Source organism: Sycon ciliatum, chromosome 1 (genome assembly GCF_964019385.1).
Source record: "Sycon ciliatum chromosome 1, ocSycCili1.1, whole genome shotgun sequence".
In the NCBI taxonomy this organism is placed as follows: domain Eukaryota; kingdom Metazoa; phylum Porifera; class Calcarea; order Leucosolenida; family Sycettidae; genus Sycon; species Sycon ciliatum.
In genome coordinates this window covers 59541037-59561000 of record NC_088643.1, presented here as the reverse complement: position 1 = coordinate 59561000, position 19964 = coordinate 59541037, and the positions used below count along the sequence as shown (strand labels likewise).

The 19964-nt window shown below is 45.6% G+C and overlaps 1 protein-coding gene across 1 annotated transcript; it reads right to left on the bottom strand.

Annotated features, from left to right (window-relative positions):
• Positions 1-954: 954 nt before the first annotated feature.
• On the bottom strand, positions 955-19906 carry LOC135804643 (mitochondrial tRNA methylthiotransferase CDK5RAP1-like). Its single transcript, XM_065318560.1, has 16 exons — positions 19282-19906; positions 18437-18540; positions 17985-18019; positions 17186-17286; positions 14121-14192; positions 13378-13434; positions 12949-13030; positions 11486-11606; positions 10393-10575; positions 9533-9592; positions 8974-9071; positions 7659-7714; positions 7217-7347; positions 6214-6363; positions 5956-6096; positions 955-1906 (listed from the first exon to the last, which is right to left on the bottom strand). Exons 1-16 carry the CDS (start codon positions 19610-19612, stop codon positions 1790-1792), a joined length of 1839 nt encoding a protein of 612 aa, XP_065174632.1. The 5' UTR covers positions 19613-19906; the 3' UTR covers positions 955-1789.
• Positions 19907-19964: the final 58 nt, after the last annotated feature.

Genomic DNA, 19964 nt, shown 5'->3' with positions numbered 1-19964 from the left:
AGCGCATGGCGTACTACCGCGGCGTACATATATCACATGTCCCCAACTCAAACAAGGCATATTTCGCGCGTTTTTACCATTGACGCATGGTCATTCATATCCCTGCCAAGGTTTTAGACCGCATACGGCGTGTGAGACCTGCAGAGGGCCTAGGGTAGTAGTTGGGGCCAGGCCAGGGTAGATAAGAGGCTTGCTGGATCGTTATCGCGATATCGAGGAAGTAACGCCGGTCAGCACAGTCCTTTGCATCGCTTTTTAGCAGGTAGATAATTATCTGCTAGTACAGTAACTAGTTTTGCCTAGTTGGCAGCCGGCCACCGTCCTTCTACTTTTTTTTCTACACCCAGACAAGTACATTTTAGACCATCAAGGCAAGAGTAAAACAGATGGGCTGGAAACGTCTGACTGTGTGGACCTACAGCTCAAAATTAATGGCAACGGTTTCAAACTTCTGTTGATCGTGAATATGATTCTTCTGTTGCCACCCACCTCACGAATGCTGATTGTGCTCGTGTGTATTCTGATAGCCACTTCTCTGTTTTTGAGACTTGGTTTTTCTTTCCCGGCCTAATATTATAATAATTTATTAGAATAATTATAGAAATGTTATGTCTGGCCTATTTGATATCACAGAACAACTCGGCAGCAAGGCGAAGGACACCAGAGAGTCGTATTATACGACTCCCTGGATCCATCGAGGACACACTACAATAAATGTGTTTCTGATATAAAGAGCTCTGAACCAATCAGTGGTTTTGGTTAATATTATTGTATGGACCCAAACCAGATCCTGCAAACATACCATAAAAAGTGCCCCCCCCCCCTATTATGGCTGCAGTCATGATGATTGTCTTCCCCTGCATGTGTCACCTTGCTGTCCAGCCGCAGTGTCTTTTGCCATTGTCAATAGCACTGAATGTGGATCACTACCAGGCAGCCCACAGGGAACACAGACAAGTTTCGATCGTGACATTGCGCAGTAGCATGCATGCCGGTGAGCCTTTCCCCACAGAACATGTGGGAAACTCATTATAAAATAACAAGAAGAACAGCGTGCATATTATTACTCCGATTTGAGCTCAACTCATGAAACCAGCAAGGAAACATACTTGTGCCTGTACACAGAGCAGTGATGCGAGGACCAAGTGCCCGTCCCAAAGTACAGTACTATATTCCTGTGCTCGTAGCGGACACCATAATGATCACTATCAAACAACGCCTTGCATACCAACTGCAGCATTGCATCTTCGTTGGAACCGACAGCACTGAACAGCAAGAGGAAATGGAATGCAAGTGCAGCTACCGGTACAGCGCCGTTCAATATCCTGTTCTGCTGTTCGGCGAGCAGTCCTACAGCTGTGATCTGTGGCTTACTGAATACTGTCTTGCAATAATGATAAGCTGCATGCAACCAGGACCGAGTATCTCTGCCTGTACTATGTACTATGGAGTACACAAGCGGCAGCAAGAGTACTGCTGGGTTGATAGTCAAAGTATGTACATTCAGAGTCAGGCAACAGAATAATAAAAATAAAAATATAGATATAAGCATACGCAATCGTGTAGATTACAGGTGATACGGGGCCGGCAACCGCAGGGCCGCACTGGCAGCACCACAGTATGTACAGAACGGGTAGCACAGCTAGACAAAACAGCACAACTTCACAAGTCCACAGTGCTGGTGACACAGGGGCATTGCCGATGCATGCACACACGTGGACGCAAGGCAAAAAGTAAGTAGCAGAAGCACAAGCAGCAGAAGTGCCGTACCGACGCTGAGCAGGTGGGCCTACGCACTAACGAGCAAGTTGTTATGCGCCTGCTGATGGCGTTGTTGCCAGAAATGTGTCACTGATGTGCGTTCCATAGCCGCGCCACGAAACGTCTTCATGTTACAATCGGTTATCTGCATATCCACGGAGAAGAAAACAAGGACACGGGAAGGGATGCAAGTCATGCAATGGCAGGATTTCAGACTCGGAGATTACATGAAGAACACTGTTTGGGTGAATCCCCCCCCCCCCAGGTGAGATTTCTTCATATATAAGTACTCTAATTTCAGAAAATTTCGGTGCTCAATATTTTCGGTATGAGGGCAAAAGGCCAGGTTAGGTGAACAGAAATTTTAGGTACAGAGAAGCAGTTCCCTTGGTGTTAGTGTATGTTCGATGTATTGTAGGGGTGAAACGAAGGTGTCAAAGGTTCGAAGAACCTTCGTTTTCATTTGAAACAAACCTTCGTTTTCACTTCAAAAGAAGGTCAACACACGATTTCTGTACATACATGTACATGCACTGATCTTCCTTGTATACAGAAGGTACTGTACGGTAGTTTGTACAGTCGACTAGTTTTGTGTCCACTTGGCTCCCGGTAGGTGCCACTGCAAGCCCATAGTAGGCCACGGACTGGACTTGAGCGTGTCCATTCACGGCCAAGGTGTGCAGAAGTAGTCTTGGGCAGTTTAGGGTGCAAACTGCGCAGTGCAAAAGCTATGGGTGTGCCAATTGTGGTGACTGCACAGCAAATATGTGCACAGTCATGTACTTTGTAGGGCACATGCATAGAGTGTGCTTCAAGAGGAACTGTGAACTGGTAAAAGAATCCTTCGACACCTTCGTTCGTTTTCATGAAGGTTTGTTTGGCAAATTGAGACCTTCGTTTCACCCCTAATGTATTGACATTTTAGGTATGAAACAGATGCACCGAAAGTTCCGAAAATAAAAGTACACCGAAAATTTGTGAAATTACAGTAGGGCTGAAACGATTATACCAATAAAGCGATCGATAATTCCTTATCAATCAAATAATTTTTTCTTCAGACTTTTCCCGTTTGTCTCTTTCCCTCAAACCAGTTAACAATCAAATAATCGTTACGTTATAGATTACTCGTTAGGGATTTTGAGTCCAAAAAGTACTGAAAACCCTCGTTTTGTGAAGTTTGAATCAGTTTCCACAGTGAGTATGCAGTTCCCTGGGGCATAGTGCATATTCTGAGGTTAAATTGACTTCAAAATTGCCATATTTCGGAGCTACCCTGTCACCAATGCAGATTTTTGGTATTATGAAGGCCTAGCGTTTGGAAAAATAGTAATTTTTAAACTCGGATGGTGAGTCAATATAGTTATGATAAAGAAAGGAAAAGGACAGTTTGTCATAACTCGTAACATTTTGTCCTTTTCCTTTCTTTATCATAGTAATTTTTGCACAAAATTTTGACACTATTTGCTAACGATTACAATCAATTAATCGATCGTTAAGCAAAAGAGTAATCGATAGGTGAAAATACACGATCGTTTCAGCCCTAAATTACTACAGTAATGTGCTTGCAGTACACCCTAGTGCAGTGGAGATTGGATATAACGACACTCCTCTGGGAGAAAACAAAATGTCACTAAACCCGCACAATCAGTATGCAATATGTATATCAAAATGACAGAAATGACTGTATTGCAGATATGCATGTGCATAATATAATGCATATGGATGTCAGATGGGTATGACAGTGTGCATAACATCATATGCGCATGTGTCTTGCATGCATACAATGTACATGTAGTTCAAGCCAAAAGTCATGCATAGCAACTACACCGCTACACTGCAGCTAAAACGACCATGATGACGTGCAATGACCAGCACGCGTGGAGTGACCCGGGCATGTGACACAGACGTCATATGTCCCATGCATGCCGCTCCGCCTGATACAAGAGGAAAGTCGTTATACTCAATGTATTTCAGGTCTTCGGGCACCAACAAAGTGTCATTTTCGAGGTCGTTATACCCGATCTATAATGTACAGAAAGGACTTGCTAAACGACTTGGGCAACAGCTCGATTTGTCGTTATATCCAATCTCCACTGTACGAGGTGATAAGCAAAAAATTTGCATTGGATATATTTTTACATTTTCTGTAAACTAAATTTTGTTGTCGTCGAGACATCTCCTGGAGGAAGTGATCTTTGGCATTCGATTAGGTATACCGTTAGTATTATCAGTGTAGTTCGTGTTGCAGCCGAAGTTTTTGTTTCTGCGACTCTGCCATACCCTGACGAGGCCTCAGTATTTCGTTGTGCGTAGTAAATTGCTATAACAATAGTGTAAACCAGCATGATATGGAAGAGACCAGGTCGCGTATGCAGCTTAGGTCGGCAACCGCAGCTGCTGATAGCATCACTGACGGCTGTTCCAATGATGACTCGCCGTCTGTAGAGCGCTCGATGGCCACAGGCCCCACACAGCCGCCAAACCAAAACGGGCAGAAAAGAGCATATTTGGCTATAAGGGCGTTCTATTCACCACGCACTTAAGACCGGTTTAGTTCCAAATCCAAAGCTTCTACCGCATTTGGAGTCAGTCGGCAGCTTCTCTACAAATATGTACACGAGATGGCTTCGTAAGGAGTGCTAGTTGATGTCTGTAATGGTCGACTTCCTGGCCCTGTCATTCCAAGCATGGCACAGGCTAGTGCAGCAACGAACTCTGACCCTTTTGACATGCCAGAGAGCATGGAGGAAGTGAAGACAGCCCTTCTTGAGAGGTGCACATGGCTTGGTGATTCAGTTGATTATGGCTCTCATGGTACTACTGGTCTGTACCCGGAAGGCATCAAGTGGGCTGTTGTTCAAAATGCTGAGTTCTGTTTTGCCTGCTGATGGTCGCCGTGCATCCAAGTTGCTGGCCAGCTTAGGAGTAGGCGTATCCAAGACGCTGCATACAAAGTTCTATACAGGAGGCTCTGCGCGTCAAGCTGAATGTAACCAATGCCAGTGAATCTGAGACCAAGCTCCAAGAGTTAGCATCATTGTTTTATGATACCCTAGCTGGAGATGCTAGCCTTGCCACCAGCCACTTGACTGCCGCCAGCACAGTTGCAAGCAGACCTGTTTCTGGTACATCTTCTTCATCTTCCGACACGTTCGCAGCAGAGGATATACCGTACAGTGCTTCCCTTCTAGCTGCGATTCCTCCGTCCACGTGCACAGTTGGGCAGGCCTCTGCAATATCAGTGAGCACAGCGTCGTCCTTCAGTAGTGCTTCTCTCTGTTGAGTGTTTGCGAATCAATGGTGTCAGTACTTGCCTCAGTGATGGCTTTCTGCTTTGCATTTAGTATGTGGTCACAGTGTGCTAATGCTCGGATGTTACTTGCCTGATGTCAGTTGATTGCTTTTTGTCCTGGCACCAGTTTGGCAGTCTTCACGTTGAAGTTTAATGGCGACTCGGCGGTGATTTTGCTCCTGCTGTGAGTGTGTTGTGTGGCCCGGGTCAGTTTTCAAGATAGCACTTAAAAAGTGCAAAAATTCCTGAATCTGTGTTCTGTTTAGACTCTATTCGTGTTATTGGTGCAGTGGGGTACCTATACATGGGTGAGTAGGTTTCCATATAGCCTTGTTATGGTATGTTGCCTGTGGTTTACACACATATAAAAATATATACAGTCAACTTCGCTTATAACGACACTCGGCGGGGCATCAGAAAAGTGTCCTTATTCGCGAAGTGTCGTTATACCCGAAGTCTCATTATATGTATTACAGTTGGATGGGACTTTGCTCTGGGCATGGAAATTGTGTCGTTATTCGCGAATTGTCGTTATACATGTATCTGCAGTCGTTATTAGCGAAGTTGACTGTGCAAGTATTTTGAGGACTGAAACACGACCTATTTTGGGTCAGCTAGGACAGTCTACATTGCTGTTGGGGAAGTAAAGTTGAACTGTGATGGCATGACACGAGTCATAGAGTATTCTGCCATGCAAACTACTATAAGTCATGAAAAAGGGCATTGGCTATGAATGCAGGGCGAGTTTACAAACGTGTAAAATGTTGGCTAATCACCTCGTACAATCCTTGCTGGACATTTTTTGCAGGGGATCGAACAGCCTCTTTTACGGGCAAAAGCAACTATTTTTCACAATTTCAGGGGAAAAAGTAGGATATCATTAACTAAGTACGAGAACTCACCTTGACCTTGACGAAATCACCTTTCTTCAACTCCACATTGCTAGCTCCCGTCAACGCGCATGGAACTGAAGTCTTCGGAAATACAACGACGTTGAATCCACTTTCACGCCCAGCCCAGAATTCGGTGGACTTTGCACTGTCCTAAAAGTATAAGATACACGAATACAGACAGAATGCAAGTAGGACTCAAATGCAATTCAGCACCAGTTGTGTGGAGAACGTACTTGACCGATTCAAAGATTTCAAAGGTCTCCTTACCCCATCAATTAAAACCAGCTCTTCATCTCCAATATAGGCGTTCTTCAGTTCCAAGGCTTTCGCATTGAACACATCATTTATGCGATGGAGACGCTTCATCTTTTCCTCCTGTGGTACATCATCCTGCATGCGGTGATAGGCGTGCGTTTTCTACACAAAACAAAAAAACACGCAAGAATCAGGAAGACCAAGTAGCTGATCATCGACCAGTACACTGAAGCTAGCCTAAAGGGAACAGAGCAGAGGACTGGATGGGACTGGCAAGCGGAGGCATGACTGGCGCAATCAGTATTACATCAATGATTGACGACGCAACAGCTATTACAATCCCAGCTGCTCGTCTTCACTACCATGCCCTGCTGCAAGGGGATAACGGGACTGGAGGGAGGCAGATGGAAAGCAAGTCACCGTCGATACCCCTACTTTGAAGTCTTCGATTATTTGACTGTCATAAGGTGGAGTCTCTGAGAAAGGTCCGTATGAACATTACAACGTTGTCTGGACAGAGTCTGCATTACAAAGATGCACACAGTTCATTTGTACATCGATGTAGAGCACTGTATGTGTGGTACAAGCACATGTCATGTAGTCACAGGTTGCCATTTTACCGAAGTGGTACAATAATGTGCATGAGTTCTACCAGCCAATAAAACAGAACTCCGTGGTACTAAAGTAGGACTCTCGGGCAGTATCTTTAGGGCAGCATGGGTAACTGATATCAAATACAGAAGACTGTAGTACATGTCCATCCAAACAAACAGATAGCAGTGGTGCACCATCTGGATCAACTATTTTACAACCAGCTGCCCAAAAGATAGTAAGCGTTTTGTCAAGCACATCGGCTACATGGCTATCCAATGAAATCACTGACACACACACAGGTACCCTATCCAGAAACCAGGCAAACCAGGGCCAGATAACGCTAATGGAGCTGGGAGTGAATGAAGATCTTGGATACAGAGTGTTAGAAAGCGCACCCACGGATGTTGACACAGGGACTCACCTTCCGCATGCTGTACGCAAACAAGAATCCGAAGTCGTAACGCACTTCTTCGATCAGGGACAGAGTTTCCAGGTAGTCTTCATACGTCTCGCCACAGAAGCCTACAATGAAGTCACTAGACAGCCGAACTCCTGTACAGCATCAAAGAAGAGCAGCGTGTAGAGCATTTCCAAGAAACCCAGTGAACTGTGACTATGGTCAGTATGTAGCTACTCACCAGCACAACAGGCATGTGCACTGACTTCAGTAGTTACGTAGACAGTCTGTTAGTAGTTATACAGACATTCAGCTAGTAGCTATGTAGACAGTCAGTTAGTAGCTATGTAGACAGTCCGTGAGTTGTTTACGCAGAGAGTGGCACTTCCATGCCGACACAATCAATTTACTCTCGAGTCTCGAAGCAATTGAGCTACTTCAAGTAAAACAGGACATTGCTACTTACTTGGGATTTTCTTTCTGATGTGCTGAATGAGATCCAGGTAGGATTCGCGAGAATGCCTGTGTCCATCATGAATCAAGGACAGCACCAGCACCAGCACCACCAACATTCAACATTCAACAACAACAACAACAACAACAACAACAACAACAACAACAACAACACCAACACCAACACCAACACCAACAACAACAACAACAACAACAACAACAACAACAACAACAACAACAACAACAACAACAACAACAGACATCAGATTTTAATAGTTGAAAGTGGCCTGATGGCAACACTGACCAACACTCCTCACACAGCAATCCCTCATGTATCAGAATATACCGTATTTCCTCGATTAATGGACCATGCTCGAATAATAGACCATGCTCAAATAGTAGACCCTCCTAGTATCAGAATATACCGTATTTCCTCGATTAATGGACCATGCTCGAATAATAGACCATGCTCAAATAGTAGACCCTCCTAGAGGCCTCACGGAAAAATAGTAGACCATGCCCGAATAAGAGACCCGGTCTCTTATTTGAGTTCATCGCTTTGCGCATGCGCACTAAGAAAGCATGTGGTGGATCAAAAAAGGACGCGATTTTAGGTTGCGCAACTACAATTTTTGTAGTGGCTAGTGCTTTCTTTCATTATTTGAGCACGGTCCACTACATTTTCATCGGCACATCGCTGGAAATGGTGGGTTTTTAACACGTCATAATAATATAATATACCGGTAGAACTTCTATATTATTACGTGTTAAAAATCCACCATTTCCAGCGATGTGCCGATGAAAATATAGTGGACCGTGCTCAAATAATGGACCATGCCCAAATAAGAGACCGGGGGTCCAACCCTCTTCAAAAAACAAAAGACCGGGTCTATTAATCGAGGAAATACGGTAGGTTTCAATGTTTGGATCATCAGGGTGAAGTAGGCAAGCATGCACATTTTCAAAATCTGCACAACATTCAGCATTTACATTAGAGGTTCCTCGCGACGCAAGTGGGTGGGAAAACCCGTGAATTCGCAAGTTTGCACTCCACTCACAGAAATTTGTCTACGTTTAGTACGTACGTGGGCTCCACTAACGAAGGTGCTCCGTAAGTGGATTGGGAGATGAATGTATGACTCTTTCTCTGTGTCGTACACATTCGCTCCCGGAGTTGCCACGGGCAGCTACGTGGTTCAAAACTCCGTATGGTGGACTATGGATCCGCATCCAGTGTATGTAAGATACTCAGGGTTTTACTAACGCAATAACGTTGTGCGGAACCTCTCTATTGCCAAGCATTGATTACAGACGTTCTTGCTACTTACCCTCTTCTCATGAGTTCGAGAACACGAGTGCTGCCTGACTGGGCCGGGATATGAACATACTTGAAGCAGTTGTCGTTCTCATTTATAACATCCAGTAACTGTGCAAAAATCACAGCAGGAGAGAGAGAGAGAGAGAGAGAGAGAGAGAGAGAGAGAGAGAGAGAGAGAGAGAGAGAGAGACAGAGAGAGAGACACAGAGAGAGACAGAGACAGAGAGAGAGACAGAGAGAGACAGAGAGAGAGAGACAGAGAGAGAGAGAGAGACAGGGAGACAGAGAGAGAGAGACACACACACACACACACACAGACAGAGAGACAGAGAGAGAGAGAAGCAGCCATGACAGCTTACTAGTTGCAGGCAGCATTGACATTGACTGGTAATATCACGTGAATGCAATACTATTTCCCAAGCTTCTTTAATTAATACCATGCAAATAGCTGCTAGGAGTGGCAGTCATTAAGTTTTGTTTCGCATCCAATTTTCGGAACTACAACTTGTACAAGTGTTCGCTTCCTTCCACTATACAGCGTAAGGTTGTGTCAGAGAACATGTACATACCTCATCCGGGAAATCCTTCGGGTGAGGCGATGTGAAACCAAAGCGAACCTCCGGGCTGACCTAAAGGTGGAAGTAGAGAGGTGAAAAAGGAACATGTTCAACGACCCAAAGTCCAGTCATGCTGCACTGTGGAGAGAAAATTGGTACTGGAAGTATTCGTCCTATGCGGACACTAGGGGACAGACAGGTGGGTGGGTAAAAGAAAGTTGTGTGATTCTCAACGTATTGTATTGTGTGACACGTAATATCCGCCCAGGACACAGAGGAAGTAAAAATAGCACATGAGAAACCCAAAACATTTCTTTTAATCCTTCTTGAAAAAGGATGCCTGGTAGACAAACTTTCCCAGGGCAGGGACATCAGATCCAGAGTAGTTTGAGTATACGGAATGCAGACAATTCTCACTGGCATACACAGGATGCACATTGCAGGTGGTACTGGTGCTGGTGGGTGGGGAGAAGTCAACTTGCATTGGCCAATGTATTCGTGATGTCCTTATCCATGCCGGTGCCAGAGATAATATCAAGAGTACATGATCCCCAAGAGTGTGCAATTGCCTGCCCAACCTCCATACAGTGCGGGGACGGCAGACCTTCACATCACGTGACATGGTTCAAAAGGTTACGCTGGCAAACAGTGCAAAGTGACCACAAGAGAGTTGAATCCAAAGCAGGGTTGCGTACAACCCTGTATCTATCATACACAGGGTGCAAAAAATATGTATCAGTTCGTCAAGTGATGTGAAGTTCTGCCGTCGCAGACCCCATAGCTGGAGTTGAACACTCTTAGGGGTTATGACCTCTTGATAATATACATGTACATAATATGGTAGTGTCTAGACATATCATCCCTAGCCATACCTGTACAACTTTGTGCAGGAGGTCAGCAAAGCGCAAGCCACCTTCCTTGTTGTGGTAGATAGTCTTAAAACCCGCACTGTTGTGCGTCGGATCCATCTTGACACCGAATTTCTGGAAGGATTCTTCGGATACGTCACGATAGCTGTTGACATTCTGTCCGAGCAAGACGATCTCCTTCAAGCCCTACAAAGGACACACCGTCAATAAGTGCCGTGCAGAGCACTTAAGTGGCATTTCCCTAGACTTTTTGGAGGTGATCTGTTTATCAGCACTCTACTTGTAGCGCACACGCCATGGCCAACCCACTTCTAAGCATGATATAGTTGCATTCAGGACGAGCAGTCGGAATAAATTGTCGTGTGAATCGTAACATTCAAGAGAACTGACCTAATAAAGAAGATCAGTGCTAATGTCTGCAGTAACGACTTACGTCTGTTTTACAACAGGCGGATACGATCAAAACCGTAAAAGAAAAAAAAGAAGAGAAGAGAAAAGCTCTTCATATTAAAGTGTGGCTCTGTGAACTGTGCTTCACTTTCATCGGTACAGTAGCATCATGCATGAGTACTTTGCTTCGCACCTACTAGTATCGTCTGCTGGTATATGCAAAATCTGTACAAAGCCCAAAGTTTGCACTCAGTGCACCAAGGTAACTGATATGGCAACCACCATGGTACATGTACTGGAATACACTTTGGCTGTCACTCAGTGTTGCCACAGTGGCTATCGTTTTACTCAGTAGTATTTACAATGTTACTTTTCATGATAACAATGGCATGGGCTGTGTTGGGTTACCACGGTGATTGATATACTGCAATGATTGGCGTTGACAGAATCACGGAAATGTCACAATCAACCACATGGACAAATAATCAGGCAGCCATATCACCATAGCAGATGCAACCAGACTTGCAAACATCTACTTCAAAGTATGAAAATTCAGACAATACAAAGAGAAGAACATTCATGGAGATGAGCCTTTGGCTCTCTGAGCTGTTGCTGTCCGTAGACATGAGCTAACAGAGAAAGATGAAGCAAACCAGTACAGACTGTACTTCACGGGCATCGTCATTCTTAGCACATCACCACTGACCTGGTCACAGAGATAGCGGACTTCATCTATGATTGTCGCCATGTCGCGACTGCGTTCCCTGCCACGTGTGAACGGTACTATGCAGTAGCTGCACATGTTGTCACAGCCACGCATGATGGAACTGTAGTCAACACACAATCACCGGCACGGAATTGGGCACACACATGCATACACACAGTGATACACATTATAATTATGACTCACTGGGTCAAGAAAAGCACTTGTAAGCTGTCACAATAATTAAATTATCAATGTCCGCACAAACGATGGACAGACCTTTTACAAACGGCGACGCAGAGCTATGTAATGTGCACTGCCCACTTCATCAAGGGAGAGAGTGGTCGTTGGTGAGCTGTGTCCTGCAAACCAAACAGTTCCATGACAGCCCTGCCAGTGCACAGTTGGCTTCACATCTCCTATCTGTCGTGCATGCTTTCAGCATCCCATGCCAACAAGTGAGCTGTGCGACTCAAGATCTCTAACCAGGTCTGCATGGCACACGTGCTGCAGACTGTCATCCGGAATGCGATTGACAAAACCAAGGGCCTAGATAAGTTGTTTGTCGGCTTGCAGCCGCAACTGGTGGGTCACTTCAAGCACTTTACCGGGGCGATCTTTTACCACTAATCTCCTTTCCCAGCTGAAGGTCAAATTCAGTACATGTATTGGCAACTTGGATGTCCGGAGTCCGGGGGTACTGGTTAGTGCCTTGAAGCCTCGGTTCCGGAACCTGAGCTTCTTGGATGCAAAAGAGCACACCCGGGTCCAGAAGGAGGAGGGGTGCGGCTCTAAGTGCACCTGAGCCAGTGGCCAAAAATCTGTGTTTGAGCAGCCTTGCTAAGCTTTTGAGTACCACGGCAATAGTCAATGACGGTCATGATGAGCGACAGGTTGGTGAAAGCTGAGCAGCAGCCTGCGGTGTGCTTCACTGAGGAGCCTTTGGGGATGGAAACCGATATGCTTGCATGGCGGAAGGTACACAGTGAAAGCTTTCCCCTGAGAGCACCAGTGGCCAAAAAGATTCTTGGCCATTCCTGGATCATCCATGCCCTCGGGCCCAGTCAGACTGAGTCTTTCCTGCTGCCAGTTCCATTGTTACAAAAGAGATACGTTAGAGCTAGGTTTCCGGTTGTTGAATATTTCAGTAGTCTGTCAGTTTTGTGCCCGGGTATCGCACTTTCCGACTGCTTATTATCAACTGCCGTGGACATGGAAATCCGGCCAGAGGTCAAGTGGCCCCAGGGCGCTGGCCACGCAGCCGTGACTCAGCCGTAAGTACGCATACGATCAACATGTACACTGTGCATGCAACGTTTTGTATGCACCAAGGGCGCCGGCCCCGGTCATTCGACCGGATTTCCATATCCACGACAGTAGTTGCAGTGTTGGACAGTGACTTAGAACTCGTAACCATGTGTCCTTTACTCAGATTACTAAGATTAATTAAAATATTCTCATCTTACACAAATGCACCACTTTTCTCCGGGTTGAGTCGAATTGGCGTGACATCAGCATACGTCTCCTCGAGTGATAGCTGGACATTGACTGAACAGTATCAATGACAATAGCAGCAAGAACGGTAAATTCATCAGCAATGCCGCAGCACAGTCCACCGCCACCGCAATGAACACCACCGAAGCACAACCGTCACGATCGTCAACAATACCACCAGCACCAACTCCACCACAACAGCAACAAAAATCAGAGCAACATGGCACAAGCAAAAGTCCCACATATCATAATGCCCAAAAAGAAAGACGATGAAAGGAATCTTATCATAAGTTATGGTAGACCTGCACAATTACAGAGCAGAATGACAATGATGCAGCACAGCCAGTATAATATCTTACTACCCTGGGAAAGCCAAAGGGTGCCAGCTTTAAGATACTCACCAGCTTTTTGCCCACTCCCTGCCACTGCCAGCAGTCGCGGAAGATCTCGGTAAGCATCTATACATAGGCACATACAAAATTATATTTAAAAAACCGCCACATGGAACATGGAATTATGCAGGCATACGTGAACCATGAATTGTGTTCAATACGGAAGAAAGAGTTTAATGATGCAAAGAAGTGCTGGAGAGGTCTTATGGCTGGTGGCAATCTAAAATATTCACGAGCCATGCAGAGAATACGTGCTAAATGCCAGCCAACAAGTACGTGTACGTCAGAGGTGTTTAGTAGTATAAGAGACATGTAGAGTGACTGGAAGACTATCTGGTACCTGGTTGCCTGCACAACTTACCAAGGACAGGCAGATACTTTGTGTCATAACAGTTACGAAGAGTACATAATCCCCCGAGAGTGTGCAACTCCCACATACCCTGCTGTCCCGACGGAATTCCAAGTTGATGTCATTCATAGGATGCAATACATGTATCCCAAACACAAGTGATGAATGAAGATGTTCGCACGGGGTGTCAACGCATCACATGTGTTCCACCGAAATAATTTGTACAGGATAAAATCGGGATTTGTCAACCACAGGTCCAGGGTACTAGTACGTCTGATAATACGTGTACAGTGCGCATTGCATCATGAAAATGACGTCAACTTGACATTCTGTCAGGACAGCACCCATAGTGGACCCTTGGGGGTTATGTACTCTTGGTCATAGTGTGACTTGTCTCACTCACCTGGTCCAACCACGACGTCCACAAGCCGCTCTGTCTCCAAAACCTCTTTCTTGAGACGCTCAGCCATACAGCCTTTGTGCAAGGAAAAACAAACAAACAAAAAACCCAGTTCCGATGCCTAGTTTTAAGTACAATTGGCATACTGTAAGACATGTATATATAACGAGGAAGCAAATCTAACGTTGTAACGGATGACATTTCTTCGTTATAATAAGATCCGTTGAGGCCGTACTGCTTCATATATGCTGTGTGTGGATATGGCAGAATAGTGCAAGATCGTTAACATATCTTCTCGTTAACTTATGAATTTTGGACAATCGTTAAATTTGCGACTCGTTATAAAAACATGTCTTACAGTACTAGTACATACACGTAACTTTGTACGAGCTAAGTGAAGAGTTCTACTTCACCTCCTCTCCGCATCCACTCTCACTGTGCTAGCACAGTAGAGTAACTTTATACGAGCTAAGTGAAGAGTTCTACTTCACCTCCTCTCCGCATCCACTCTCACTGTGCTAGCACAGTAGAGTCTTCCTGCTATGAGATATTCCCTACACAGTATCCACAGATTCGCAAAGAGACCAGGTGAGACCACGCTATTTGTCCGCTGCAAACTTTGTACCGTGGATAGAGCACGGCAGACCTGTAGTTATGTGCATTACGTACACTATCCACCTCCCAAGTTTCTTGGATAGACTGCCAAGAACACACGTATCACTGCATCCTGCGAAGCCTCGAACAATGTCTTGTTTCAAGTGGGCATAACATGTTTCTTTTACAGCTGTACACCTAGACCTTGACAGCATCGTACTACTCATTCACTGGACTTGATACTTCATCAGGTTGTGAGCTTGCAGGTGGCTTACTGAAGGAGAATATTCCACCTACTTTGGTGAGTTTTCCAAAGGAGCTTGCGGATTCCTGGGTAGTGATGCTTGCACTGGCGGTAGCAGGGGTGGTGGGGTTATGTTCACACACCACCGCCAGTGGTAGACGTCAACAACAAACTGGAAGAAAAGGTAGAGAATGTGCTAAAAAGAGCAGTGGTAGTGCCAGCTGATGGCGTAAACTTGAATGCCGAAGTCACTGACTAGGCGCTTATCCGCTGTCGGATGAACTGACGTTGAGTTACCAGCCAGAGGCTTATCTAACAGTGGCTGAGAACACTGTTACGGTGCACCAAGAATACTGGATCGCTGTGCTGTACAGGAGCCGGACGCAGAGGCCGATGACGTTAGCAGCTTCAATAAGAACGGAGTTGGTGCTGTCAAGCTACAAATCAAAGGCTTATTGTCTGTGGGTTATGATGCCATCGATGCTGACCCAAAGTAGCTGGATATCTGTCCAGTGGATGCTGAAGTAAAAGAAACAGGGGCTACTGCTGGTGCTGTGGACACGTTGAATGGCATTGATTTCATTGAGCTACCAATAGAAGGTGTAACTGCTAAAGCCTGTGTTGAATACGAGGATGGCACATCAAGCGAGAATGGTGCTTTGGATGTTGCAGACTTATTTGAGGCTCCAGTCAAACCGATTCCACTGCCGAAAGTGCGTGAGATAGAGTAAAGAAAAAGAAAAAACGGTGGCTACATACTATGCCATTATGTATCGCAAAAGAGGTGTTCTCTGTTGATTTATTGAAAGATCTCACCTGTTCAAGACGTTCATGTCGACTTTGAGACCGACTTTCGCATCGATGTCGGCTACCGTATAGTACTTAGAAGAAAAATGATCCCTACCACCCGGGCGCATGTTATCGCGTTGTCTGAATTCTCTTGGTGGCAAGGCATTGCCAAACTGATTACCTTTCATATGAAATAATTCAAGGGATGTGGAAGAAGCCTTTCCCTGCTCGACCAGGCCAATAAAACCCTATTTCATCATACACCAAACCTCCTGTAGACTAATTTCATAGTAATTTGACATTTCTCAAGCTTGAGAACGGTTCCTGGCAAAAAAATACAACGAAAACTACAAATAGGCATTTCGGAGAAGGGAAATAAATAGAACAATTGATGCCGACATAATTATACTATGTGTGTGTCTGTTGGGAAGTGCTTATTCCATATAATTATACTTGGTCCGCGTCAGCAATATTGTCGCATATCTTTCAACTTTGTTTTTATGTCACCAATGTTCACTTGGCAGCCCATTTCACCCCAACTTTGTTTAGTAAGGTAGTTTGCTAGTGCCTGAAAGGTCTAGCTAGAGTTCGAGTGGATTTCGAGAGCGACAGATGGGGGATTCTGATTGATACAGCGCCGCATCAAAATTATACAAGTATTATCTTATCACACTGCCCAGGCAAGAGCAGCACGACGCACAAGAAAGTAATTGGCTACTCAGAATCAGTTCCATTTTGCAAAACGGTCGAGATCGCTCACCTCAGGAATCGCTCGCCAAGCTGAGATCGCAGTTCCAGCTCAGCGATCGGAGTGTCCAGCGCATCGTGGAGATTTGCACGTACTGTACGCGTCGTCGTCGTTCAAAATAAAATCTTGCAAAGAACGGCGACTGATCTGAACCACACATGTAGTCGCGCTGCCCACGCGATATCCTATAGAGAAGGTGACCATCACGATCGACTTCCTTTTATAAAATAGCCAGGCAGCGGAGAGGAAGAGAGATGAGCTTGTGAAAGTGAGAGAGTTGATCCCGGGCAAAATATGTGTCACCAGCGCTGAGAGCAGCGACGAAGAGGACCAAAACAAGTATGAGCCCTTCCTTAGACAATAAATTCCTCATGGCTAGTTGTCATTCTATTCCTTGCCTTCCATCGTACCAAGTTGTATCACCTCAAGTGCACGCGTTGATGTCCAAAGTCTAAGTTCAACTTGTCGAAAGATGTGCGACAATATTGCTGACGCGGACCAAGTATTATTTAAACAGTAGCTGTGCCCAGCATCCGTCTAACGAGGTGGCTTCAGTACGGCAATTCATAGTGTAGAAGATAAGGCCCAAGAGCACAGTTATGAAATCGACACTGTTCACAGAGCTATAAGCGAGGGCAGTGAAGTATTCTAGCCACAATCACACATGCCAGTGCTCCAACGCTCTCCACTTACCCATCAATACGACTTTTACATGATTCAGCTTGCCACGAATTCGACTAAAGTCCAGTCTCAGGTTCCTCAATCGTGTCCAAATCCGCCTTTCAGCCTTATCTCTGCGAGCCATAAAGCCACATAACCAAGTCCATCCATTCATACACATGTTCACATGTATACACAAGCACAGATAGACACACCAATACAAACAAACAGACAGTAAGTTTGTCCGATGAGAGTGAAAGAAGACAGACAGACAGACAGACACATCATACCGCACCTACCCCGTCGCATCCACCAGCACCACACGCACACACGCACATGTATACAAATTGCAGGCACAGGCACATCCAGTCACACAGACACACACACAAGTAAACACAGGCTAATACAGGTGTACGCCCACACTCTCACGCACGCACAGACGCAAGCATTAGAACATGTGCATAAGACCGCCATCGTGTTCATTGTGCCTAGGCAGCAAAAAGCCTCTTCGAACTACAACACACAATTGTTCATACATAACTCTTGCCCCATAGTGTGCATGTAGACAGATGGAGACTTTGGACACCCTCCCAAGCCATCAGCCTAATCAAGAAACATATTTGCACACTGTCGACATGAGAATCTCATGATCCCAGGGTACCCCACCACTGAGCAGAGTAAAACACAACTCCTAGTACTCAGTATTAAAGTCACAGTGTGCGCATAGTTTTATCTGCTCTTCACATCCCTGCTTTGTGCTTATCCTTGGCATGCGGCAAACTGCAATTATGATACAACCCTTGGCCAAAAACCGTCTTCAAAAATGTCTTACCTGATGGAGCAAGTCATTATTAAGACTACATCGGCCTAGCAGAACAAAACAAGAGATCACACTTGTGTCACGAATGGTACGACAACTGCAAAAAAAATACATTTTTCCCAAGACTATTAAATACTAGTAGACAGCACAAAGTCACAGCGGTGGCGGCCAAAGGATAGCAATGCCTCGACTGACAATGCAAACAGCATCAGAACTAGACACACGGCGCACGCTTGCACCCAAACTCTGACATCAAACATAGTGCAGATAGCAAGTCACAAAAAAATTGAAAAAACGCACAATGCATGTGAGACTGTTTCCCACGTCTCTCATGCAATTCCCTCCCTTATACAATGCACTTCACTGGCCTGCACAACATATCACTTTGCATTGAAAAAAGGTTAGCAGTTCACTGCTCTCTTGTACATGCACCAGTATGTGCCCACCCCAACCATATCACCTACCTCGTCGACATTATTTGTACGGAGATAGCCAGCTTTCTTCAGGAGTGCCCAAGAAATCTCGGTATCATTCACATTCATTTGACAACCGTACGTCTCAAAATACACTGCATGTACCAACAAACACAAAAAAAGTACCATGATCAAACACACGCACATCTCTCTCTTCGGTACATGACCATTCCATCAGAGCTATGTCAATCATACACGAAAGATAGAACTGGAGCCAAGGAGCTAATTAGAGATCTGGTACTTCTGATACTACCGCAATATGCAGACGGGGCCGGGCTTCTCCTAACTACCTTCTTGTACGTGTATTTCCATTTCATTCCCACACCCTGGGTATGAAAGGTCAATATCCTCGTGTATTGCCGTTGGGAAGTGTGTGTATGTGTGTGCATGTGTGTGTAGGGATTCACTGGCCAGAAAAAGCCACTTCATAGCTGTGTGGTGTAGACCAGGCTGAATAGTGACAGTCAATTCTTCAGCCTTGCAAGCTGTTGAATGGTGTAATCCCAGCACAAGCTGCTACGGCTTCTGCCATAGCACCGCTATCATCGCCTCCGGCAATGGGCGTCAAAAGGTGTGTGTGTGTGTGCATGCGTGTGCAGGTGCGTAGCTCGTGTATAGTCAGCGTAGTCAACCACCTGTGCGGTTGCCGATGGTACATAGTGACATAGTCACCACACCACAGATGCACAGTCTGATGCATGGTCACCACACCGCAAATGCACGAGCTACGCCCCTGGTGTGTGTGTGTGCATGCATGTGTGTGTGTGTGTGTGTGTGTGTGTGTGCGTGCACGTGTGTGTCAGCATGTGTGCATGTATGGCCTGCAAAGAAGCTACCTTTTCTCTCGTTACCCGCCAGGTCTTCAGCCGACAGGTACGGCACTTCTTCCACACTATCCAACCGAGATAGCTCGCCACCAGGCACACCAGTCTCTGAACTCATGAAATCTGCTAAGGAAGGGCCATCTTTAAGCTTTTTACTGAAGCCGGATGGAGCATTGTCATCTACGGGTGTACCGCATGTGTTCGAAGCAGCAGCTGTGCTGGCCGTGCTACAGCAAGCTCTAGATATCGGCGGTGTGCATGTTGGGTGTGTGACCTTGAAGAGCTGTGCACGCGACGGCAGTCGGCCAACAACAGCACGAGCGCACCGAGGGATGCTGAGCATGGCGCTGCTCTTTCCACAGTCAAACAGAAATCACGAAACCGTGAACTCCAGATATTTCCAAAACACTAACTCTCAACGAAAATGCATTGACCTTCCAACACTGAAACAGAGCGTCAGTCACGCAAGCTACGATAAAGACGGACAGCACAGCACCTCTAACCTCACCAGAAGAGAAAGGTGGAGCACAGGGATCACACCCTGGACCTGGTATCAAGCACTACGAAAGAATACCAATCGTGTCTCAAATACAGTCATGTTGTAGCTGTGTATGTTGCTTTCAATTCAAACAGGTTGACTCCTATTTTTTTGTCAGATTGTACGATCGAGTCTGTTTTGTTGCGTTCTGCTTTTT

Coding starts and splice junctions, on each gene's coding strand:
- LOC135804643 (XM_065318560.1), bottom strand. CDS start 19,612: ATGCTCAGCATCCCTCGGTGCGCTCGTGCTGTTGTTGGCCGACTGCCG. Junction 13,435..14,120: donor GGACGTCGTGGTTGGACCAG/GTGAGTGAGACA, acceptor GCCTATGTATAG/ATGCTTACCGAGATCTTCCG. Junction 9,593..10,392: donor TCCTGCACAAAGTTGTACAG/GTATGGCTAGGG, acceptor TTCCACCTTTAG/GTCAGCCCGGAGGTTCGCTT.